This window comes from Mustela nivalis (genome assembly GCF_964662115.1).
Source record: "Mustela nivalis genome assembly, chromosome: 8".
Classification (NCBI taxonomy): Eukaryota; Metazoa; Chordata; class Mammalia; order Carnivora; family Mustelidae; genus Mustela; species Mustela nivalis.
Window position 1 is genome coordinate 129791947 of NC_139027.1, and position 22994 is coordinate 129814940.

Consider the following 22994-nt stretch of genomic DNA (forward strand, 5'->3'; position numbering starts at 1 on the left):
CAAAACAACAACAACAAAAAAATTTTTTTAAGAAAAAACATAAAGGAAATCCAACAAAGAACTGAGCGCAGCACGCAGCGAGGGCGTGCGGACGTAGCGCCCCCTCGGTTCCCCGCAGTCCGGCTTCTGGTCCAGGCGAGGCCAGCTCCAGCGCAGCGCCGGGGAGCCCGCCAGCGCCCCCTTCTCGACAGCCCAAGTCCTGGGGGCTCCCCCCGGTGCCCCGACGGCGCCCCGAAGGCACAGTCCGCGGGGCCGCGCTCCTGCCCGGCTCCCAGCCACCGGCGGCCCTCACTTCTGGGTGGCCAGCTGGTTCTCCAGATTCTCCAGGCGCGCCGTCAGCTGGGCCAGTGAGCGGTTAAGGAAGCCGCTGGGGGTCTCGGGGGTTCCTACACCCCCGCGCTCCAGCCCGGCCCCCCTCCCCTCCGCCCTCAAAGGATATGGTTCTGCGTCAGCTTCTCGAGCGCCCCCAGCGTGCGGCCCTGGAACTCCACGAGGTTTTCGCATTCGCAGGGACTTTGAAGCTCTGTGCCCGCGCCGATGCCCTCCTCTGCCAGCAGGGCACAGAAAGTCAGGGGAATGAGAATCTGCAGGAGGACGAGCCGGCCCTGGCAAGGGCCTCGGATACACCTGCACCCGCCTGTGGCTGAGTATGTGGGCTTCGGATTCAAACAGACCTGGGGTGAATACCAGCTAGGCAGGCGTGAATACTGCAAAACTCACGCAACCTTTCTAAGCCTGAGTTTCCTTGTGTGTAAAAATGGGTACAGTGGGAAACCTATTTATTGGTGGTGCTGAGGATTCTATGGTGTGTGACTGTGTGTGTGTGTGTGTGTGTGTGCGCGCGCGCGCGTGTGTGAACATCTTTGAAGAGTATCTCTCAAACCTTTGTGCTCTGTGCAATCACCAGATCTTGTTAAAATATCGATTCTGATTCTGAATGGTCAAAGAGCGGAGACTCCACATTTCTAATTAGCTACCGAGGGATGCTGGTGCTGCTGGTCTGGGGACCACACTTTGAGTAGGGAGAGTCCAAATGACAGTGGCACTTTCCAAATGAAACTTCATGCGGTGATGGGAATCGTCTGTCTCTGGTCTGCCCAGTGCATACCCACAAGACACGTGCAGCTATTTAACATTTGAACTGTGGCTAATGTGATTAAAGAACTAAAATTTTGAACTTTTAAAAGTAATTTAAGTGGGCACGTGTTTCCACCTTATTAGAGAGAGAAGATCTAGTGTATTGCCTAGTTCAAGTATATACATTATTGTGTATTTCAATTAGACCAGTAATTCTCCAAGTGTGGTCCCTGGACCAGCACCATCAGTACCACCTAGAAAGTTATTAGAAATGCAAGTTATCAGACTCCACCTCAGACCTACCGAGTCATAAATTCCAGGGTTGGAGTCCAGCAAATGGTGTTTTAAACCCTCCACACTGATGTTTAAAAAACACTGATCCAGGGGTCCCTGGGTGGCTCAGTCGGTTATTTTAAGCGTCTGCCTTCTCCTCAAGTCATGATCTCAGGATCGAACTCTGCATCAGGCTCCCTGATCATCAAGGACTGTTTCTCCCCCTGTGTCTACCTCTCACTCGTGCTCTCTCTCTCCCTCAAATAAGTAAATAAATAATCTTTAAAAAAATAAAAATAAAAGCCACTGACCCAAACAAGCAAACAAAAACCAGTGATCCAACTCTATTTCCGCACACACTTCAACATTCCTGAAATCAAAATATGTGCCTTACAATTAAATCTGGCACCTTTTTTTTTTTTTAGCGATATATAAAATAATGGGAAGTCATAATGGGCGGTATCTTAGATTCACCAAAATTTTGTAAATGGGTGCCCTTTCTCATATAACAGCACAATACCTTCACAAAAGAGTTGTTCTTATGATTTAAGAGCAATTTCTTAGTCTAGTTGGACCCTTAGCAGATTGCTGTATGATAGGTCATCAATGGTACTGATAAGGTCCTGCAAAGATGCCTGTCTTCACAGCTGGGGAAACCAGGGGCCAAAGAAAGGGGAAGATCTGCCCAGGATCACACAGCCAATTGGTGAAGAGCTTTACCACGGACCCCAAATTTCTCTTAGAATTTTAGAGCTGGAAGCAAGCTTGGGCAGCCAGGGCACCCCTGTTGCAGGAGAAGGAAGTTATGGTAGGGGTGGAGGTTAAGTAACTTGCCCAAAGTCACACTGCAGGGGACATAAGCGTCAGGACTGGAAGGGCCCTGACAGAGCAGCTAATCCAGTGCTTCCACAATACTCTAGCGAATTATTAGAGTTAGTCTGGAGAGAGAGAGGAAGAGGGACAGAGGGAGGTAGGTGTGTATGTGTATTATGTATATGCACAGACATACACCTGGGTGTTTACATGTGTATACTTTATGTATATGTATATGCATATGTATTTTATAAATGTATGTATGTGTATGTACATATATATTTTTAAAGTTTTTTTTTTTTTTTTAAACTACAGATTCTCTAGGCCAGCCCAACTAGGCCAGCTACTGAACCTAGCTCTGGAGGGGCCTGGTAATGTGAAAGAGTCACATCTGGCCTGGGTTAGAGTCTGAAGACTCTGTGGTAAAAATTACCCCCGAGAAGTTCCCTATATGATCTGTGAAGTACAGTACACAGGTTCAACAGCCCGCTTCTCCTCCACATAGAGAGTTGGTCCTTTTTTCTTCAACTGAGCACCAGATGAAGTAGAGGGACTGAATTTATGGGTGATATTGTAAAAATAATTAAAAATTAAAAAATAAAAAATACATGTCTTTGCAGACTTGGAACACTCAGTTCTGTCACTTTTCCGGCTCCCTGTAGTTGAATTCCAACACGTCATAAAAGAACATGTGAGGTGACTCTGCTAGCAAGGACTCTGGCATGCCTTGGAAAAAGTTTCCTCAGACTACTGTGAACACCCACTAATGTGAGGGGCAGGAAGCCAGCCCTGTCTAGTGCTTAGCTCTGACGTCCTTGGGAATCACCCAAGGGTCTGGTTAAAGTACAGAATCTGATTCTTTCGGTCTGGAGAGCTCTGGAAATGCTGCGGTTCTAACAAGCCACCAGGTGACAAGTCTGCCGCTGGTCCAGGGACCACACTTGGAGTAACAGGGGTCTAACTAGTGAGTCCGACCCCTAGCCATAACTCTACCAAGGGAACAGGGCTGGATAGGAGAGAGGAAGCTCGGAGGCTGGGCACTGAGAGAAGTCAGATGCGCTCACCCGGGCAGATGCTGCCTCTGAGGTTGTCCAGCAGGTGCGTCATGGTGCCAAAGTCAGGGGAGTAGGACACGTGCAGCTCTGCGGGCTCCGAGGCGATCTGCCGGAGCTCCTCCTCCACCGCCTTGCCCACGCCCACAGCGTACATGACGATGCCTACAGGGTCGGGGTTTGCGGGGCGGGGTGGGGGGGGAGATGGAGAGACACAGGGGGCGCCCCAGGCCTCAGTTAAGACCGTCTTCCACATCCCACCTAACCCCAGGCCAGTGCGTCCCGCGCAAGCCCACCTTCCTCCTTGGCCCTTGCGGCCCACACCGAGATGTCATCTTGGGAGCGGCCGTCGGTGAAGACCAGACCCACGCGAGGCACGTTGAGGGCGCGGGGCCGTGCGCCCTGCGCCTCGGAGAAGCTGTGCTCCACCATGTGACGCAGCGCCAGCCCCGTCATGGTGCCGCGCTCCATGTATTCCACGGCCAGGACCGCTTGCTTGACCTCGGCCGCGGTGCCGTAGCGGCCCAGCGGGAACTCGGTGCGCACGCGGCTCGAGAACTGCACCAGCCCCACGCGCGTGCCCTCGGGGGACACGTCCAGGAAGTCCACGATCTGGTTCACGAAGCGCTTCACCAGCTCGAAATTCTGCGGGCGCACGCTCTTGGAGCCATCGACGAGCAGAACCAGGTCGACGTGGCCTTCCCGGCACCCTGTAAGGTGAGAAGAGCTTCAACTGGGGGACCGATCCTGTGCTGGCGGCTACCCTCTACCCACCTGGTCATTCACATTTATTACATAACAGGTACCATGTGTGAAGTCCTTCCTGTGCCAGGCACTATACTAGATAATAATGGTAATAATAATAAATTAATAAAACTTTATGACAATAATAAATTTATCAAAATAATATACATTGAAAAACATACGTTGTTAATATATAAACAACCACAACAATAAATAAAAACAAAAACATTATTATTCGACAGCTTACTGTGTGCCAGGAATTGGGCTAGGTGCTTCATATATTTTTTTTCTCAATCCTCCCAATAATCTTAGGTATTATCCCCACTTTATATAACCTTAGGTTCTGAAGGATAATTTGCTCCAGACTCCATAGCTAATAGTGACTGGGCAGGATTTGAAGCCAGCTCGGTCTGATCCCAAAACCCATGCTCCTAAATAACTCTACAAAGTTACCTCCCCTATTCTGAACTGGAGACTTCGCTAGGCCCTGAAGGGGATAACAACAACAAATTAACATAACTGGGATCCAAAGGAAATCAGGCCAGAACAGAGCAGTCAGACATGCCCTATGCTACAGCCAAGGAAAGTGCTAGCAGAGGGGCATTTAGGGAGCCCAAGGTAGGAATAATTCTCTCTTCCTGGAGTTGGGCAAGAAGGTTGCATGGAGGTGGTAACATCTGATTTGTTCTTCCAGGAGGAATAGGTGTGCTAGGAGACCTGCTGACCAGGTTGAGATGAGGCGAGGCAGTGGTTTCAAAATTTTGATCGCACCCCACAGTCGCAATAATAGTACAACAGGATACCCTTCGGATGCGCACGTATAATTAAATTTCATGAAACAATAGTTATTCTTTCCACATGCAGTAAGCTCTGTTTTCTCCTTTTAAAAATTTTAATTTGATTTCATTATTCACTAAGGTGTCTGCACCCACCATCTGAAAAACTCAGGGATAAGGCATCTGCATTCAGGGGCAGGCACTGGCAAGCCCAGAAGACTCTCGAGCGAGGAGGAAATAGGAGCAAATGTGTATTTTTGATATTAACCATGACAGCAGGGTAGAGGATTGAGGGGAAAGAGATGGAGGCCGGATACAGCATGCCCTCCACCCCCCACCCCACCATCACCAACACTCACACATTCCCAGCACACCCTTGAGCCACAGAATCAAGGATGCTCATAATGTGGGCGGGGAGAGGAGGGGGGAAGGCGGGGGGGGGGGGTCGGGGCAGACAGAACACCCTCCCACTCATCACTCACGGTTGCAGCTCTTGCCATCTGCCTGGAGTTGCTGGCCCTCGGGGCACAGGCAGCGGTAAGAGAGGCCCTCACTCACACACTGGAACTCGCATCCATGGTCTACACCATTGCAGAGGTCCCGGGCTTCAAGGAGAGATGAGTCAAGATGGATCAAGGTGGACTCCACCAGCCAAGATCCCTTGCCCCTCTGCACAAACGCAAGAGACCCCTCCTCACCCTGACAGCTCCTCCCATCGGGCAGCAAGTCGTGGCCCTCTCTGCAGTAGCACCGTGGCCCACCAAAGGTGCTAACACACTCATGCTGGCAGCTGTGGTTCCCAAAGCTGCAGTGGTCAACGACTGGTGGGAAGGAAGAGCAAGAACAAGGTGTCGCTTCTGACTGGAGCCATCACGGACCTCAGTCCAGGATGCAAGGGGTGGGGCTTGCTCACTCCCTGGTCCTGCTGGAGTACAAAGCCAGCTCAGCAGCGACAGAAATAGGACCCTGGGGAGCTGATGCAGTGATGCTCACAGCCGTGGGTCCTTTGAACACACAGGTCAACGGCTGAGGAAGAGGTGAGGTCAGCACTTGCCCTGGAAGGGGCTGCACTTCTCAGCCCCAACAGAACGGTCATTGGAGGAGCTTTTCAAAAAAATACCTATGCCTGGACCCCAACCCCCCAAGATCCTGACTTAATTAGTCTGGGGTGGTACCCAGGCATCTCCGATTTCCTAGTGGGCCAGGTGGCTCTCCTGACTCAAAACCCAGCTGCCTCCTAATGTGCCCCTTACTAAGCCAGGCATAAGAACCAGAATTGACAATTGCAGAAGACAGAGCCCCTGCCCTCAAGATGCTCACTGATACAGAGGTGGACCAGGCTTTGCCACTACCTACTGAGCCTCCATTTCTCGATCTGCAAAATGGGAATATAATGGAAGAGAACAATTGCTATTTACAACTTCCTTCTAAGGAGGGTGAACTATTATTGCCTGCTGAGTATCTTGATGGTTGAGATGTGCAAAGATAGCCCAGAGCTGAGCTGGAAAATAGGAACTGGGGAGATACAGATTGTCGTGCATGAAAAAAGTGAGAATTTTGGGTTCCTAGAAAAGAGATGGGAGTGGAGAGAGGATGAACAAGAGAGAGAGAGTGAGCATGAGTTCCTGCATGGGCTGAGGTTGCCAGTGAAAAATCACTTCTAATGGGGCAACAGGACTTTGGGGATCAAGGGTGTCTAATATTTAATTATTAATAGTGGGTGTTTCTTTCATGTGTGTATGTTTGAATTTACTTAGATGTAACTCACACCTCTGTCCACCCCCATCCTTAGTAAAATGGACATATGCACAACTTACATGTACACACACATGTCCTTGTGTGCACGAGTGTGCAAATCAAAGAAGAGGCTGATTTACATGCATAAAACAAGAAAAGCATGTGCAGGTTGAGAAATTGAGTGAGGACCCAGAAGTTCAGAACGAGAGGTGACCATAGAATGTAAGCACTTGGGGAATTCCCAGAGATGTTGGGGAATGATTCAAATGTTCAAAAGTCATCACATGAAGCTTCATGGCAGCCTTTTCTAAGTTCTGGAAATAAGAAGACCCCAGCTGACATCTGCATTATTGGGAACACATGACTTCTTTTCCCCAGTTGTCATGAGACTGAGAGTTGATATATGGAAAGCTTCAAGTGCATTGTCTAATACTAAATCGGTACTCTGTGAATGGTAGCTGCCATCATGATCAAAGGAGTGGACACACATACACACAAAAAAGCAAATTCCATTTGTCTAAGGAAGGCATAGTGTGCCATAGCTTTTCAGAAGACAAAAATGAAGAACCAAGCCTTGAAGCATTTGCAGAAAGAAGTAGCAAGGGCAGCTCAGAAAGAGCTGAGATGCAGAAGCAGAAATGAACAGTGTATATAGAGGTGTAGGGCGGAGTATGGAGACCCTAACTGAAGACCGCACCAGGGAGTGTCTAAGTAACAGAAACAGTAAGAAGATATCCATGTGAGAATTCACAAACAAGTTTGGGAGGCCAGGAGGAGACAAGGCTGAAATAAAGGAAAGAATGATGTAAAAAGCACACTTAACTGTGGGGTCAAGATTTCATCAAGGAATTGTGTGGCTGCAGGCAATACTGTCCCTTTCTTGGACCCATAAAGTAAGGGCACTGAACTTCTACTTCCAAAAGCCCTTCCAGACTCATTGGTCTAATCCTGGAGCAATAGGGAGCCACAGAAGACTCGGGGCAGGGGCAGCTCTCACCCAAACAGCTCTTGTTATCTGCAGCTAGCTGGTAGCCAGGGTTGCAGGCACAGTGGAACGTGCCCGGGGTGCTGACACATTGGTGCTGGCAGCCGTGTCCCCCCTCAGCACACAGATCCTTTCCTGAGGACACACAACAGTAGAATCAGCGAGGGACAGATGGGCAGAACCCTCCAACAAGAAAAGGCTGGGTGGGGTCAGAGGAAGGCACCAAACACAAGTACAACTTTAGAGGGGACAAGTCTCATTTGAGAGGGCCAGGCCAGATGGGAGGGCTTAGAGAAAGAACAGGGCCTGTGTAGCTCCCCTGAATAGGCTCAGAAGGGGTCACCGGGCTAAATGCGTCAGTGACAGAGGGCAGGAATGCTCAGGGACAAGACAGAGGAGGTGGAGAGGTACTAAATCAAGGTGGGTGAATTAATTCAAGGCGTGACTAGGCCAGACCTGCAGCATTGTGGGAGGAACTAAAGTGTCAGTGGGCGGGGCCATGCCCATGTGGGCGGGACTTGGCTCTTCGGGTGGGCGATTGTTCTCAGCTTCGAAAGGCGGTGCTTTTTGTGTCGAGGGCGATTTTGGAGTTTGACCTTAGGCCTGTGGTAAACCACAATAGCTCATCCGGGTGAGCAGGCACGCTAAATGTTGTTTCTTGTGGGCGAAGCCTAAGCAAAAGTGGGCAGAGCTGGAATTTGAAACAGCCTGCGGCAGCCCGGCGCCTAGCCACCATCTGGTGGGCGGAGCTAACGCAGGAGTGGGCGGTGCCTCCCGGGACGGAATGTTATTTACGTGGAGGGAAGGCGCATCCAAGCGGCTGGGGAGTGCGCGCCTCGCTCCAGGGCTCCCCTAACTCACCACACAGCCGGCCCTGGAACTGCAGGCCAAACTCCTGGATAAGATCGAAGGACTCAACGAGGAAGACGTGCTCGTCCAGCGGGGGAGACGCCATGGCCCGCAGGGAGCCCACGTCGGCGCGCTGCACACCCACCGCGTAGATCTCGATGCCCCGGGCGCGCGCCTGCGCCGCCACCTCAGCCACGCGATCCTGGGGCCTCCCGTCGGTCACGATGACAGCGACGCGCGGTACGCGCGCCTCCGGCGGGCGCGCGCCCTCGGCCACACTGAAGGCCACGTTCATGGCGTACTGGATTGCCAGCCCGGTCATGGTGCCCTGAGCTAGCGGCACCAGCGCGCGGATGGCGCGCTCCATGTCCTCGCGTCGCGAGAAGGCGCCGAGTGGGAAGACGCTCTGCACTTGACTCGAGTACTGGATCACGCCGACGCGCGTGGCATTGGGCCCCACGTCCAGGCCGCGGAGGAGGCCCACCAGGAACTGCCGCATGGTCTCGAACTCAAAGGGGCGCACGCTGCGCGAGCTGTCAATCACGAACACCAAATCCAGGGGTCCCGTCCGACACCTGGGACCTTCGAGAAGATCAGGAAGGACTTTCCTAGGTCTGCAAAACCTCATCTTGGAGGAGATCCCCAAGAAACCCAGGGCGAAGTGGTGCCATCCCAGGGGTCACAGCGCTTAGCGCAGAATTAACCTAGCAGATGCGAGTTAGATACATTCACTTAGCATTTGCTAAGGGCCTGGGCCAGATTTCCCCCAATTCTCTATCTTACAGCTCTAAGGGATGTTCTGAAGAGGTATTCTACAATTCGAGAGTAGGTGAAGGGATATGGCAATCTCAAATGTCTATACGGACCAGGCAGTTAACATAAATGAGTGAACTGGTTGGGTTAGGCTGGCGGACACCCGTATCCCTCCTACGGCCAAATGTGGACCCCAAGTTAACAGATCCTTGGATTTTTCAAGAGAAGTCCCAGATCGGGATTTGTATGTGAAGTCTCCGGATTTTTTAATTAACTTTTTAAAATTAGGGGCGCCTGAGTGGCTCAGTGGGTTAAATAAAGCCTCTGCCTTCGGCTCTGGTCATGATCCCAGGGTGCTGGGATCGAGCCCCACATCGGGCTCTCTGCTCAGCAGGGAGCCTGCTTCCTCCTCTCTCTGCCTGCCTCTCTGCATACTTGTGATCTCCGTCTGTCAAATAAAGAAATAAAATCTTTTAAAAATTAAATTAAATTAAACGCCAATGGGCAGTTTTGCGTGAGCACAACTTTGTCACCTCTAAGCCACATCCTACAGGTAAGGAAACTTGAGTCCCAGAGAGGGGAAGCTGTGAACTAGAACCCAGCCCCTTTATGATTTCAGAACCTTTGCTTTTTCTCTCCCCAGCAGACCTAGCTGGCTGCAGAGGGATAACCAGTTTTTGCTCCCTTCCCCCTGTTGGTGAGGGCTGAGCCCCACTCACCTGCAAACTGGAGCTGGGTTTCCCAGGGCTGGAGAAAAAGCAGCAACATGAGCAGTGGCGAGCACAGAAGGCCCCTCATGGTGCTTGAGTGGCAGGGAACAGAAGTGTTGGAGCCTGGAGGGTACAAAGAAAAAAGCAAAGCAATAATGTTTATGGAACTCTTATTCTGGGTGATGGGCACTTGGAGGGGGAGAAGAATTATGGATTTTTTAATTTTTTTTTTACTAATCTCTCTACCTTTGTGTATGTTTGAAGTTTGTCATAATAGAAAAATATTGCATTTACAGTGCTGGGCAATACAAGGAATTCTAGTCTGCCGAATTGCAGAATAGTAAATAAATAGAAAGTAGATTTAAAAAAATAAAACATTTAAAAAGAAAAGACCCTCAAAAAAATAACAAAAACAAAAATAAATGAAAAAGAAAAAAGACCTTTCTGAATACCGAGCACAGTGTTAAATGCTTCTTATGCACTCGGACATTTAATCCTCTCGGCAATTCTATATACGGTTCCCATTGTACAGATAAGGAAACAGTCACAGAAAAGGTAAACTCCGGCACCCAAAGTCGCTTGGCAAGGAAGTGGTTCACCACGGTACAGTCCTATGCTGAAGCGGTTCCCCAAACCAGCGGCGTGTTCCACTCCGCGCGCCCTCCTCCAGGGAGAACCTCTGCAGACGAAAGCCAGCCACTCCCCCTCCTCGCCCCCTTCCCCTCCTCACCTACGGCACTTCTGCGTGGCCGTCCTAACAACACACGCACGCGCGCGCACACACGAATGTACACACTCAAACATGCATCGCCAAGCCTCAGGCCGCCGGGGAGAACCGCGCCCTTTCACGCGTCTGTGAGGGTTGGGGACCCGCAGCACCGAGGCCAAACCCCGCCACCAAGTTTGGCGCCTCCGCTTCCCTCCTGCTTTCAGGAGAGGCCGCCAGGGGGCGTCTTCCTGGGTCTGGCTGCGTTGGCTAGGTAGCCGTGGGAAGCCCACATCTGCCTAGCAGGTGCCCCTGCCCAGAGCAAACAGTGGACGGGAGCCCGGAGGCCTTGGAGATAAGCCCGGGGCAGGATATATCCCGCACAAGGGCCAAGAAGCAGGGGCGCGCAGGGCTCCGGGGACAGCTGCATTGGATGAGCCCGGAGAGCGGTGAGTGGGGCCCGAGTGTGGCCATGGACCCTGTACGGGCAACAGGTGAGCGCTCACTCTTCCACTGCCCTTGGCGACGGCCCTTGATAATCCCGAAGGATTTCCGTGTACAGATGGGGAAACTGAGGCCCAAGAAGGCTGCCCGCCAAGCTGTAAAGGAACCTGCGACTAGAACCCGGGACTCCTGGCTTCCCTTCTCCCTTCTGGGCTGCCTGGCTGCCTAGCAACCTGACTCCTCCGAGTCATTAAACCTCTCTTCCTTACATCTCCTCCTACTGCTCTGTACCCCACTCCTACTGCTCTGTACCCCGCCTCACCCCCGCCCCATGCTGAAGCTGCCTTAGCCATTTTTCTTTTTCTTTTTCTTTTTTTTAAGACTTTATTTATTTATTTGACAGACAGAGATCACAAGTAAGCAGAGAGGCAGGCAGAGAGAGAGAGAGAAGAGGAAGCAGGCTACCTGCAGAGCAGACAGCCTAATGTGGGGCTCAATCCCAGGACTCTGGAATCATGGCCTGAGCCGAAGGCAGAGGATTTAACCCACTGAGCCACCCAGGCACCCCTGCCTTAGCCGTTTTTCTGTTGCTCGTTTCTTGGCAGAGGGGATCAGCTGCCTTAACCCAACCGCAGCCCCTCTACCCCCCTCCCCCAATTCCGTGAATGGGCCTATTCTGAGCAAGGTCGGGTGCCTACAGCTCGCTCACTCCAGGCGGCCTTTCCGACGCAGATCCTCTCCGCCCTCGCCTTTCAGGCCTAGTAGAAGAACAAAAATCCCTCTGGCAGGGCCCGTGGTGGGAGGTTGAGTAAGCCAGATGTGTCAGCTGCCGCTGGAAACTGGAGGGTGCGGAAGGCCTTCCCTAGCTTGGGCCATAGCCAGGGCCAGCACCTCTGGGGCGTGAGGGGCCCAAGAGAAGGGACCTTTGTCACCTCCCGTTCTTCCCACCTGCAGAAGCCTCGGGAGCCCGAATCTTGATTAAGATTCCCCCTTATCCTGCTCTTGGCCTGAGCCCACGTGTCGCCCCCCCACCACCACCCCAGAAATCCTAGAGAGTTAAAATAGCGACTGCCTCAAAGCCCATCACCTTCCCAACCCTCTCATTCCACGGAGGGGGAAGTAAGGTCCAGAGACTAGTGTCTTGCCCAAAGCCACACAGCAGTGGGGTGACAGGTCTGACACTAGAGCCCTGCGCTTCTCTGAGGGGTTAATCCTAAAGTTGGGAAGATTCAGAAATGCCTGAGGGTGCGGACACCAGGCTCGAAAGGGAGGAGAGGTCTGTGAATAACCCCCCAAGAGTTGGCTGAAGAATAAACACCGCTGGGACGTTCTTGGCGGTTCCTCGAGGGAGGCGATTGGGTGGAAGTCCCCCTACCCATGGTGGCCTTGTTGGTGGAGGTTGAACTTGGTTAAGGACCCCACAGAAATGACGAAGGGCACTGCAAGTCAGATGGGGGCTCCGTCAGTGGTACAGCCGCGGTAAAACACGGTCGCCCGGTCTGGCTTGACGCCTGCTCCCCCGCAGACCCCTCAGCGCCCCCAGGCCCTTTGACTCACCTGAGCCTTCCGGACAGCTCGGAGGCGCGGCCGCAGAGCGGAGCCCACGGGCGGAGCCTCCCGGGCAATTGGACCAGGTAACGGCGCAGGCAGCGTGCCCGAGGTGGGGACTGCCAGGCGGCTGGAGCGAGCCGAGGCGGCGGCCGCATTTAACCCGGGGCTGGCGGTGGGGAGGGGGAGCGCGGGCAGCGACCCCTCCCACCCGCAGCGAGCGCTCCCCTTTCCTCGGAGGGCTGGGGCGGGGCCAGCGCGGCGCCCCTGCGCCTGCCACCCCGGGAGCAGGCGGCGCGAGCTGCGGGGTCGGAATTCGGCTCCCAGCGGGAGGCTGGGCGGCTCCGTTCTCGGCCGCCGGAATGTGTCGGAAGCCTCTGAGGCCCTTCCCGGAGTAGAGCCCCAAGGGGCGGAGCGGGGCCTGGCTCCCGCGGCCGGCTGCCGAGCCCCGCTTTCGAGGGCGCGGCCGGGCTCCTGCCCTCCGCTGCCCCCTCCAGGAGGAAGGAGAAGCCCCGGACTCCGGTCCTGCGCCAGGGTGAAGGGTTCAGAAGGGCGGCCGCAGGGTGCATGGCTCCCCAGGCCCCATCCGCTGGTGGTCCCTCAAATCTCTGCCCTCGCAGACTCCCCCATCGTATCTCTGCGATTGCTCAAGCCTTGGGCCAGCCCACCACCCTCGCTCCCCAAAACCCCCAGGCCGCTGGACTCTGGCTGGCCCAGTCCCTTGATTGTGGAGGTCCTGTAATTAAGGGAAGGAAGGCTACGACAATAACAGGCCCCTCCTCTTGGGAGAAAGGGGGTTAGGAGGGGTGCTTTGACCCCTGAAGGACTCAAATGTTTCTCCCAGGATCCTGGGGACACTTTGGGGGCTGGGGAGCTTCCATGTTTCCAAGCTTCTGAGGACAAGCAAGAGAGCACTCTGGGCCCCGGGGGTCCAGCAAAACTCTTCTCCCTCGCATCCAGATGTCACTGGGGTGGGCCCCCTCAAAGTGGAAGGAAACCATGCACCCTCCCATACTCAGTCTCCATCCCAAGGTGGGCACAAGCGTGGCCTTTGTGCCGCTGGGGCCTCTACGCAGTGCTTCAGGCTGCACAGGGCACGGGCATAGCGCCAGACCTGCGGAGTGGTGCCTGGGTGGTCCTGGTGGGCGGTGGGTTCCGTTTGGCCTCATTGAGTACCTGGCAACCTAAGAATTTAACCCATGACTTACACCCAAACTTACACCCAAATCCCCTCTCTTGCCTAACGCTTCCCCTCCCTGATCCCCGGTGAAGAGGGCGTGGGGTGGGGGGTCAGAAGCAGAACTAAATTAGTCCCTTGCCCCCATGCATTGCATTGAATTCAACCTGCTTGCTGGGGTCCATGCCCGCTCTCCCCTAACAATCGCTGCTGCCCCGCCGGCCTGCCCCCACTCCCAGGTCCTCCCCAGAGCATGTGACGGTCCTGAGGGAAGGCGTGCGCCAGTGCCTGCAGCAACAGGGTGCGCAGACTGTGCGGATCCTGCACGCCAAGGTAGCCCAGAAGTCCTATGGAAATGAGAAGCGGTAGGTGCCTCAGCAGCCCCTCCAAGCGGCCACCTTCCACTCTATGCTTGCCTCCCAGTTTGGTGCCTTTTAGAACCCTGGGGAGGACTCGGGGCTCAACTTTTGGCCAATCACTAGCCTTTTTCATCAGCCCCTACTAGCTCCCACTTTGGAACCTCCTGTGATTCCACAGTCCCCACTCACTCATCCATCCATCCATTCATTCCTTCTGTCATTCACCAAGGACTTAGTGGGCATTTATCAGGTGCCAGACTCGCTGGACAGCACTGGGCCCAGCACCTAACAGCTCCAGGTGCCAGGTACAGCCCCTGCTCTCAAGGCATCTTCACTGTAGTGGGCAAGAGACAGACCACAAACTCCCCACAGATCAGTGATCAAGATCCTTCCAGATCGTGAGAAAAGCTAGAAGAGTGATAGAATAGCATAATGTAGCAGAAACTGAAGGGGGGGGGGCACTTGAGCTAGAAATGTCAAGATGGTGGGCAAGCCTTTTAAGCAGGTGACAGCTGACCTGAGACGAACGTGAAAAAGACTCAGACTGGAGAAAATCCAGGAGAAGTGTGCTCCCATTAATGAGAAAAGAAAATGCACACACCTTGAAGCTGTACCAGCTTGGCCTATTCTGGTGCAAAAGAAGTCAGAGGGGCTGGAAATAGAAAAGGAGAGGGATGTTACAGGGATTAAAGTCAGAGAGGTAAAGCAGGGGCCACATTATGTGAGGAGTTCGAATTTAAACCACCGAAGGGTTTTAGAAAGAAAAGCATTATGATTGACTAGGGCTTTTAAAGAAAGGAAAAGACGGTGCCACTGCTTTGTGCAAAGCAGGTTGGGGTGGGGGGTGGAAGGGGAGAGAGCCGCGGAGGGCTGATGCTGCAGTCCAGGCAAAACTGACAGCTGTTGGGATTCAGGTGGAGGTGGTAAGAGACCCTTGGATTCTGGGTGTGTGTGTGTGTGTTTAAGATTTTATTTATTTATTTGACAGGCAGAGATCACAAGTAGGCAGAGAGGCAGACAGAGAGTGAGGAGGAAGCAGGCTCCCTGCTGAGCAGAGAGCCTGATGCAGAGCTCCATCCCAGGACCCTGAGATCTTGACCTGAGCCAAAGGCAGAGGCTTTAACTCACTGAGCCACCCAGGCGCCCCTCTGGATATGTTTTGAATGTGGAGGAGACAGGGCTGATTAATGGGTTGAGTGGAAGAAGTGATAAAAGAAAGTTCAGATGTTAATGGGGTCCACGGTCATGGAGAAGCCCCGGGAGGGCGGTGGGAAAAATTGGAGGAACCATCAAGGACCCTGCCCCATTTATGCTGCCTTTGAGAAGTCTAGAGAAGGTCAAGTGGGGGACGGACGTGCGAGTCCTGCGCTTGTTTGCATGTCTCCGCAGGTTCTTCTGCCCCCCGCCCTGTGTCTACCTCGCAGGTCCCGGCTGGAGAGTGAAGCCAGTGCAGGGCCAAGGTGAGGACGGACTCCTGAGCTGCCCGGCGCCTCCCCCTGCTGGGGGACTGCGCAGCGGGGCCTGGGAGCCGGGCGGGTCGCAGGCGCAGTGTCGCCGCGCCCTCTGGCGGCGAGGACTCAGCTTGCCTGCCACCTGAGTCCTTCCTGAGCCCGCTCGCGTCCCTTTCCAGCCCACCAGGCAGGGGAAACCGGGCCCACGGTCTGCGGTTACATGGGACTGGACGGCGCGTCCGGCAGCGCCGCCGAGACGCAAAAGTTGAATTTCGAAGAGCAGCCGGACTCCAGGGTGAGAGCGCACGGGACAAGGGCCGATTCCTGCTCCCATCCCTGCCCCTCCCTCGGCGAGGAGGGGTCCTTTGCACCCATCACCCTCCCCGAAGAAGCCAAGAGATAGGTAGAGAGGCGGGAGAACCGGGGTTCTGCCCCGAGGGTGAGCCCGGGAGCTGGGATCGTGGGGCTTCATGTCACGTCTGATGGGGCAGACCTGGTGGCGGAGAGCTGGGACAAGACGGCCCCGCGCCCGCGCACCCCGTAGGAATTCGGTTGCGCCAAGACCCTGTACATCTCGGACGCAGACAAGAGGAAGCACTTCCGACTGGTGCTGCGTCTGGTGCACAGAGGGGGCCGAGAGCTGGGCACCTTCCACAGCCGCCTCATCAAGGTCATCTCGAAGCCCTCGCAGAAGAAGCAGTCGCTGAAAAACACCGACCGTGAGCCGTGCGGGGCGTGAGCGCGGGGCAGGGCGGGGATAGGCCACCAGGTCTGGAGCCGCGGAACTGGGGAGGGCGGAGGCCTAGACTGGAGGGGTGGGGCCAGAGCGGGGGAGGTGGAGCCTGGGCAGAAAGAGGGGCGGGGTCTGAGGGAGCAGGTGCGGCGGAGGTCGGAGAAAGAGAAACTAGGGGACTAGGGGAGCAAGAGCAGAGAGGAAAGGGGACAGAGCCCAGACCCTGGGAAAGGGGGCGGGAGCGGGCGTCCAGAGCAGACAAAAATGGCCGGCAGGTACTGAGCTAAAGACAAATTAATTAAAAGTGACGGAAATTTAGTCAAAAGTACCAATTCAGTGCCTGATGTAGGCCTCGCTCTGTGCTAGCTGCCGCGTCCCTGTAAAGAAAGGACAAGTGTCTGTTCTGGAGGAACCCACCGCCTAGCAGGGGAGAAGGACACACATCGCTTCTCAAAGAGACCGTTTGAAATAAGCACTGCCCTAGATGCCGAGTGACAAATCCCAGGGCTGGGGGCTTTGAGAGGGGGGTCGGGCTGAATAACAATGACGACATCACCTCTACCCTGGCAGGGAGGTGGGGGAAGACCTAGGGAAAGGTGGAGCTTTCCTGGACAACATTAAGACGAATCATCCCATTTGATATTCATCGTGTCCCTCTGAAGTGGGTACTATCATTGTTCCTATGTCAGGGATGAGGAAAAGGAGCTCTGGGACATTCATCCATTCATGTAATGAACTCCTATGAACTCCTAGGGCCTATTACAATTCAGGTGACAATCCAGGTGACTCGGCTAAGATTGCCCAGCGAGGAAGAGACCGAGCCAGGATTTGAACTTGAGTCAGTGTGCCTCCAGAGCCCAGCTCCTGTCCCTCCATCATATTTACTTTCTGTCTATTAAAAAACCCCGTAGAACCTCTCAGACCCAGGCAAGGCTCTGTCCGGCCCTTGGTATCAGGTAGGTGCTATCGTGTGGTGGTTAGGAGTGCAGATTCTGAAGCTGGATGGGTGGGTTTGAATCCTGACTCCGCTAAGCACCAGCCAGCCTTGCGATGTGGAGAAGGTAGCTCTCTTGAATGGAGATAATGTCTGCCCCAGAGCTCCGTTGAGAGAATCAAGTGAGCTAGCATGTATAAAGCATTTAAAACAGTACCTGACACACAGCAAATGTTAGCTATCATCATTATCCAATGGATGGGAACTTGGACGAAGTATAAATTGAGCACCTACGGTATGCCTAGCAGGCGAGAGAGGGAGATGACCTAGTGCTTTCTCCCCAGGTGGTCAGAGCTCAATCAGAAAACAAAACCACGGCTCTACGCATGAGTGACAAGCAGGAAGAGATCAGTGCTAAGCCCTGGAAAGATCACAGGGCTGTCTCACACCACATGGTCTTTGCTTACGCAGGCCCTCAGCAACCCCTACCTACTTCCTGCTCCCCAGCTGGGAGTATAACCTCATCCAGGATGCGCTCCTTCACCCAGCCTTACCACATCATTTTGAAATTTTATATATATATGTCCCTCCTCTCTGAGAACGTGAACTCCTCCAGAGCAAAACTGGGTCTAATTCACCCTTTGGTGCCCAGTACCCAGCACAGTGCCCGCCCGAAAGCAGGCACTTGCTGAACAGTTGGTAATATTACTTGCTGAGCTGGGATGCCCAGGCAGCAAAAAAGGAACAGGCAAAAGTACAAAAGCACAAAAGCAGGACTACCAAAGGTGCTAGGTAAATGACCATAAAACCAGCCCAGTGTGTCTAGGCCAGGGAGCATATAAGGGGACTGACACAGGGGACAGGGGACCAGAAATTGTCTGGCAAGTACAAGGAACCAAGCCAGGCTTGGGTGCTGATTTCACCTCCCCTCACAGTGTGCATATCCTCGGGCTCAAAGGTCTCTCTCTTCAACCGCCTGCGCTCCCAGACCGTGTCCACGCGCTACCTCTCTGTGGAGGACGGGGCTTTTGTGGCCAGCGCACGCCAGTGGGCTGCTTTCACACTCCACCTGGGTAACCACAGCAGCAGGCCCGGGGCTGGGCGCTTCGCATGCATGAGTTCACTCCACCTTCCCTATAACCCCTTGAGAAAAGTATACTTTGCCCATGGAATGAAGGCTTGCCCCAAATTCCCAGTGAGTCTGTGACTGGTCCAAGCCATTCTGGCTCCAATGTCCAGCCCTCTCCTCTCCTCTCCTCTCCTCTCAAGCAGGAGGAGCAAGGAGCAAACATTTTTAAAGATAGCCACAGAGAACCCCTCCAGGACTGCATGCCGACCCCACCCATAAGACCCATGTGTGAAGTGGCTGCAGCTAGAGGCGAGGAGGGCAGGGTTGGGGGCAAAATCTTGAAACCTTATTTTCTTCCCTTCCCTTTTTTTCACCCCAGCTGATGAACACTGTTCTCAGGGGGACTTTCCGCCTCGAGAAGGCTACGTCCGCTATGGCTCCCTAGTGCAACTTGTCTGTACTGTCACAGGCATCACACTACCTCCAATGGTATGAGAACAGAGGGCATTCCTGGGGGGAGAGGGAAGGATCCCCACAGGTGCATATGGAAGGTGTGACCCACAAGGGCAGGGCTAGAGGCTGAGAGCCCAAGGCCTAAAGACACCTGTTCTCACTCTGCATAATCCGGGCTTTGTGGAGCGGGATGGAGGTAAAGGGTGGGCGGGGCGTGGAGCAGGGTAGGAGGAGCCTACCAGTGACCGCATGGCTATTGGATAGCGGGAAGCTAGCTGGGAGGGCAGCCTCTGGCCATCCAAGCACCTTACTGCCCTGCTCCCCTTCCGTTGTAGATCATCCGCAAAGTAGCCAAACAGTGCGCCCTCCTTGACGTGGACGAGCCCATCTCCCAACTGCACAAGTGTGCATTCCAGTTTCCTGGTGATCCTCCCGGAGGGGTGGGCACTTACTTATGCCTGGCCACAGACAAGGTGGTGCAATTCCAGGTGAGGGGTAGGGTACTGGCACCAAGCATCCTAGAAAGCCAGAACACAGAGAACCATAGGTCATAAGATCATCACCATCACGGCTGCTGCTTACTGAGCAACACTACCTCCCATGGAATGTTGGAACCGCAGACTATCAGGACAGAATCCAAGAATGAAGAAAAAATAGTAATGATATCATCGAGTCATGCTTCTTCCCAGAGAATATTAAGAGTCATAGAATGTTTAGAGATAAGGTTATAGAACGGAACTTAAATTCACAATAAGGAATAGTATTGAGTATTATTGTGCAGAGAGCATCAGAATCATAAAATGTTAAGCCATAGAATTATAGAATGATCACTTCTCGGCCTTTTGGCTAAGATCAAATGTAGAATTATAGAATGTGGAAAATTACTATTATTATTACTGCTAATATTATTATTATTAAGCAGTATAACTCCCAAAATAATATTGTCATAGAATGTTGAAATAAAATAATTATGTAGAAAATAACATTATTATTGAGCAATAATCCCTCCCAAAAAATTTTCTTAAAATGTAGAATGGTGTGGGGGGTCTCCTGGGTGGCTCAGTGGTTAAGCATCTGCCTTCGACTCAGGTCATGATCCCAGGGTCCTGGGATCAAGCACCGCATCGGGCTCCCTGCTCAGCGGGAAGCCTGCTTCCCCCTCTCCACTCCCCCTGCTTGTGTTCCCTTTCTCACTGTCTGTCAAAAAAATAAAATATATTTTTTAAAAATGTGGAATAGGGGCGCCTGGGTGGCTCAGTGGGTTGAGCCTCTACCTTTGGCTCAGGTCATGATCTCAGGGTCCTGGGATCGAGTCCCGCATCGGGCTCTCTGCTCAGTGGGGAGCTTGCTTCCCCTTCTCTCTCTGCCTGCTTCTCTGTCTACTTGAGATATTTCTCTCACTCCCTCTGTCAAATAAATAAATAAATAAAATGTAGAGTAGAATTGCACAATGTTAAAAAATAAAATTTTAAAATCCTAAGAAAATGGGGCACCTGGGTGGTTCAGTGGGTTAAGCCTCTGCCTTCAGCTCAGGTCATGATCTCAGGGTCCTGGCAGAGAACTCCACATCGGGCTCTCTGCTCAGCAGGAAGCCTGCTTCCCCCTCTCTCCGCCTGCCTCTCTGCCTGCTTGTGATCTCTCTGTGTGTCAAATAAAAAAATAAAATCTTTTAAAAATAAAATAAGCAAGTAGAAAAGAAAATAGACTATTAGAAACTAGCTAGTTCAGCGAACTTATTTGCCTCTGGGAACATCAGGGTCTTGTCCAAGCTCACAGGGTAGGTAAAGCTCAGAGCCTAGGACTGGACCCCAGAATGCAAAGGCTCAGGCACTATGCTGGCTCCCCCAATACGGGTGACCACCATTCCCTCGTCTCCTCGCAGGCCTCCCCCTGCCCCAAGGAGGCAAACAGGGCGCTGCTCAACGACAGCTCTTGCTGGACCATCATCGGCACCGAGGCGGTGGAGTTCTCCTTCAGCACCAGCATGGCGTGGACGCGGGAGCCGGTCACTCCGGTGCCCCTCCTCAGCACCCTGGAGGTGACTCTGGGCGCTGGCGGCCGTGGGCGGGCGGGGATCTGACTCCGGGTGCGGCGGAGGGGCTGGCGAGGGAGAGCAGCAGGCTCTCCGCCACCGCACCCCGCTCCCTTCCTCCCCCAGCTGAGCGGTGGGGGCGACGTGGCCACGCTGGAACTCCACGGTGAGAACTTCCACTCGGGGCTCAAGGTGTGGTTCGGGGACGTGGAGGCGGAAACCATGTACAGGTACAGCGGGCGCCTCCCTTGGGCCGCGGAGGACGGGGGTGCGCGTCATCTGAATTCCTGAGGCCTTAACCTCGGTGTCACCCCCAGGAGCCCGCGGTCCCTGGTGTGCGTTGTGCCAGACATAGCCGCCTTCGGCAGCGACTGGCGCTGGCTGCGCACACCCATCACTGTGCCCGTGAGCCTGGTGCGCGCCGACGGCCTCTTCTACCCCAGCGCCTTCTCCTTCACCTACACCCCGGAGTACAGCGCGAGGCCCGGCCCCCCGGGCGCCCCGGAGCCCGCCCCCGACGCCGACGCGCTGCTGGAGAGCATCCACCACGAGTTCACGCGCACCAACTTCCACCTCTTCATCCAGACTTAGGTCCCCACCCACAGCCGGCCTGGGCCGGTGTTCTGGCTCCCTGGCCCTGGCCCCTGCTCCTTTGCTGCCAAGTGAAGGCCAAAGCCTGGGTCTGGGGACGCTCTGGCCTTGAAACTGTCACTCATTCATCTTTATATATACAACAAGACATGACCTGAGTGATGCTGTGTGTCTGCGTCCAGACGCGAGTGTGGCTCTTCCTGTGTTTGTCCGACTGTCTCTTTAAATCAAGCAACCAATCTCTCTCTCTCTCCTGGAATAACTATGCACGGCTCCCTACTTGTGTGTCCCTATCGCTCCAACTTTGTCTCTCTCTCTCTCCCTCCAAGTCTCACTAGGATTTCACACACTCTTAGAGGTCAGGTCTGGGGTGTTTACCCCCCAAGCGGTTGCGTCTCCTCTTGAAGAGAAGACACGTAGTGTCATCCACGCAGGCATGGAGCGTGGGCTCCTGAGATACTCCCTGGAGCATCGTGTCCTACCTGGAGTGCTAGAGCTGCCCTGGAATGCCAACTGCCTAGAGCCCCGGGGCCTGCCCACAGCACTGGCTCTTACCTGGGTCACTAGGAACTGCCTGGAGCTCTGGGGTCCGCTTGGAGCAGTAGGTCACTCCTAGAGCACCGGGTCTCCCCTGGAGCACTGGGCTCCCCCAGCACACGCAGTCCCACCTGGCGCAGGTGCTTGCTGGACCACCAGGTCCGATCCTGAACACTGGATCCCATGGGAAGCACCAAGCCCCTCCTGGAGCGTGAGGGTCCTGCCCTGGAGTGCCGGCTTCCACCCTGGAACCCAAAGATCTGCCCCTCCTTGAACTGGCGATGGCTGGACCAGGCACAGTACCCTTGCCTGTGTCTGCTCTCTGGCCTCTGCCTTCGGTGCCTGGGACAGTGGTCAGGTCTTGCCATCTTAACTGTCCCCACAGGCACTTGTCTTGCAAGTCCAGCGGGATGCAATCCTGCAGATCAGGGGATTCCTCTACGCCAAGGGAGAGTCTGATCTGCATGACCCACCTCCCCAAGGAGTGGGGTGCTTCGGGTACTCTCTCCCACCCTCACACCCACAGAAGAAGGGACCACAACTCTGATGGAACAGAGAGCCTGCCTTTTTGACCTCTTCTGGAGAAACAATGGTGTTCAGAAGAAGCTAGCATCCCCGAGCTCCTGTCCTTGCCCCAGGGCCCACCTGCTGACTCTGGGGATGAGTTACCCTCCTAGCTATGCACCCCCACCAATCCATGCAAAGATGCTCCCCGGGCCTGGGGCAAACACAGGATACAAAACACAGGACAACTCTGGGCAGAACTCCTGGGATCAACTGGGCAAAAACCAGGCCACTCTGCATGGGGTCTGGGGACCAAATCACAGTCCATCCTGATCCACCTGCCCCATCCTGATCCACCTGCCCCTACTTTGTCAACTCTGTGGTTTACAGGGAAGCAGAAAAACCAGGCAGGGTCCTGGCTCTGGCTGTTGGAACCAAGGATATAGATATACCTTGGGTGCCAGAGACAGGAACCAGTCCCCATGCGGCCCCGTGGAGACAACTGATCTGCAATTCGGGTTCAGAGCTCTTACCCCTCTCGGCCCTTCCTTGAATTGTGAGCAAGGGCCCATTTCCCAAGGGGAGGAGATGACCTTTGCTCTTTAAACCTCCCAAAGTCTTCGGGAAGCTCTGTTATCTGCCATCAGCCGGCTAAAACCTGCTATGGCGAGGAAGGAGAAGCTTGTT

General features: G+C 54.0%; 2 protein-coding genes across 5 annotated transcripts; one reads left to right on the forward strand and one right to left on the reverse strand.

The window, feature by feature from the left end:
* Positions 1 to 5: 5 nt before the first annotated feature.
* MATN4 (matrilin 4) lies at positions 6 to 12607 on the reverse strand. 4 transcript variants are annotated; one of them, XM_082744678.1, is made up of 10 exons: positions 12477 to 12607; positions 9779 to 9892; positions 8319 to 8888; positions 7470 to 7592; positions 5434 to 5556; positions 5218 to 5340; positions 3512 to 3925; positions 3228 to 3380; positions 440 to 547; positions 6 to 347 (listed from the first exon to the last, which is right to left on the reverse strand). In XM_082744678.1, the coding sequence occupies exons 2-10, from the start codon at positions 9855 to 9857 to the stop codon at positions 289 to 291; spliced, it is 1752 nt and encodes a 583-aa protein (XP_082600804.1). In that variant the 5' UTR covers positions 9858 to 9892; positions 12477 to 12607; the 3' UTR covers positions 6 to 288. The 4 variants fall into 4 exon arrangements, with proteins under 4 accessions (XP_082600804.1, XP_082600805.1, XP_082600806.1 ...); XM_082744679.1 differs by lacking the exon at positions 12477 to 12607 and adding an exon at positions 10500 to 10667; XM_082744680.1 differs by lacking the exon at positions 12477 to 12607 and adding an exon at positions 10210 to 10366.
* Positions 10833 to 21435, forward strand: RBPJL (recombination signal binding protein for immunoglobulin kappa J region like). Its single transcript, XM_082744682.1, has 12 exons — positions 10833 to 10969; positions 12445 to 12553; positions 13884 to 14009; positions 15393 to 15463; positions 15634 to 15749; positions 15999 to 16173; positions 18057 to 18194; positions 18570 to 18679; positions 18979 to 19131; positions 20526 to 20681; positions 20802 to 20905; positions 20993 to 21435. Exons 1-12 carry the CDS (start codon positions 10909 to 10911, stop codon positions 21264 to 21266), a joined length of 1593 nt encoding a protein of 530 aa, XP_082600808.1. The 5' UTR covers positions 10833 to 10908; the 3' UTR covers positions 21267 to 21435.
* Positions 21436 to 22994: the final 1559 nt, after the last annotated feature.

Excerpts from the sequence above, each read along its gene's own strand:
- MATN4 (XM_082744678.1), bottom strand. The coding sequence starts at position 9,857 with ATGAGGGGCCTTCTGTGCTCGCCACTGCTCATGTTGCTGCTTTTTCTC. Across the intron at positions 8,889-9,778 it reads AACCCAGCTCCAGTTTGCAG|GTCCCAGGTGTCGGACGGGA; the intron begins GTGAGTGGGGCT and ends ATCTTCTCGAAG. Across the intron at positions 3,926-5,217 it reads AGATGGCAAGAGCTGCAACC|GGTGCCGGGAAGGCCACGTC; the intron begins GTGAGTGATGAG and ends CTCACCTTACAG.
- RBPJL (XM_082744682.1), top strand. The coding sequence starts at position 10,909 with ATGAGCCCGGAGAGCGGTGAGTGGGGCCCGAGTGTGGCCATGGACCCT. Across the intron at positions 10,970-12,444 it reads GGACCCTGTACGGGCAACAG|ACCCCTCAGCGCCCCCAGGC; the intron begins GTGAGCGCTCAC and ends GCTCCCCCGCAG. Across the intron at positions 19,132-20,525 it reads ACAAGGTGGTGCAATTCCAG|GCCTCCCCCTGCCCCAAGGA; the intron begins GTGAGGGGTAGG and ends GTCTCCTCGCAG.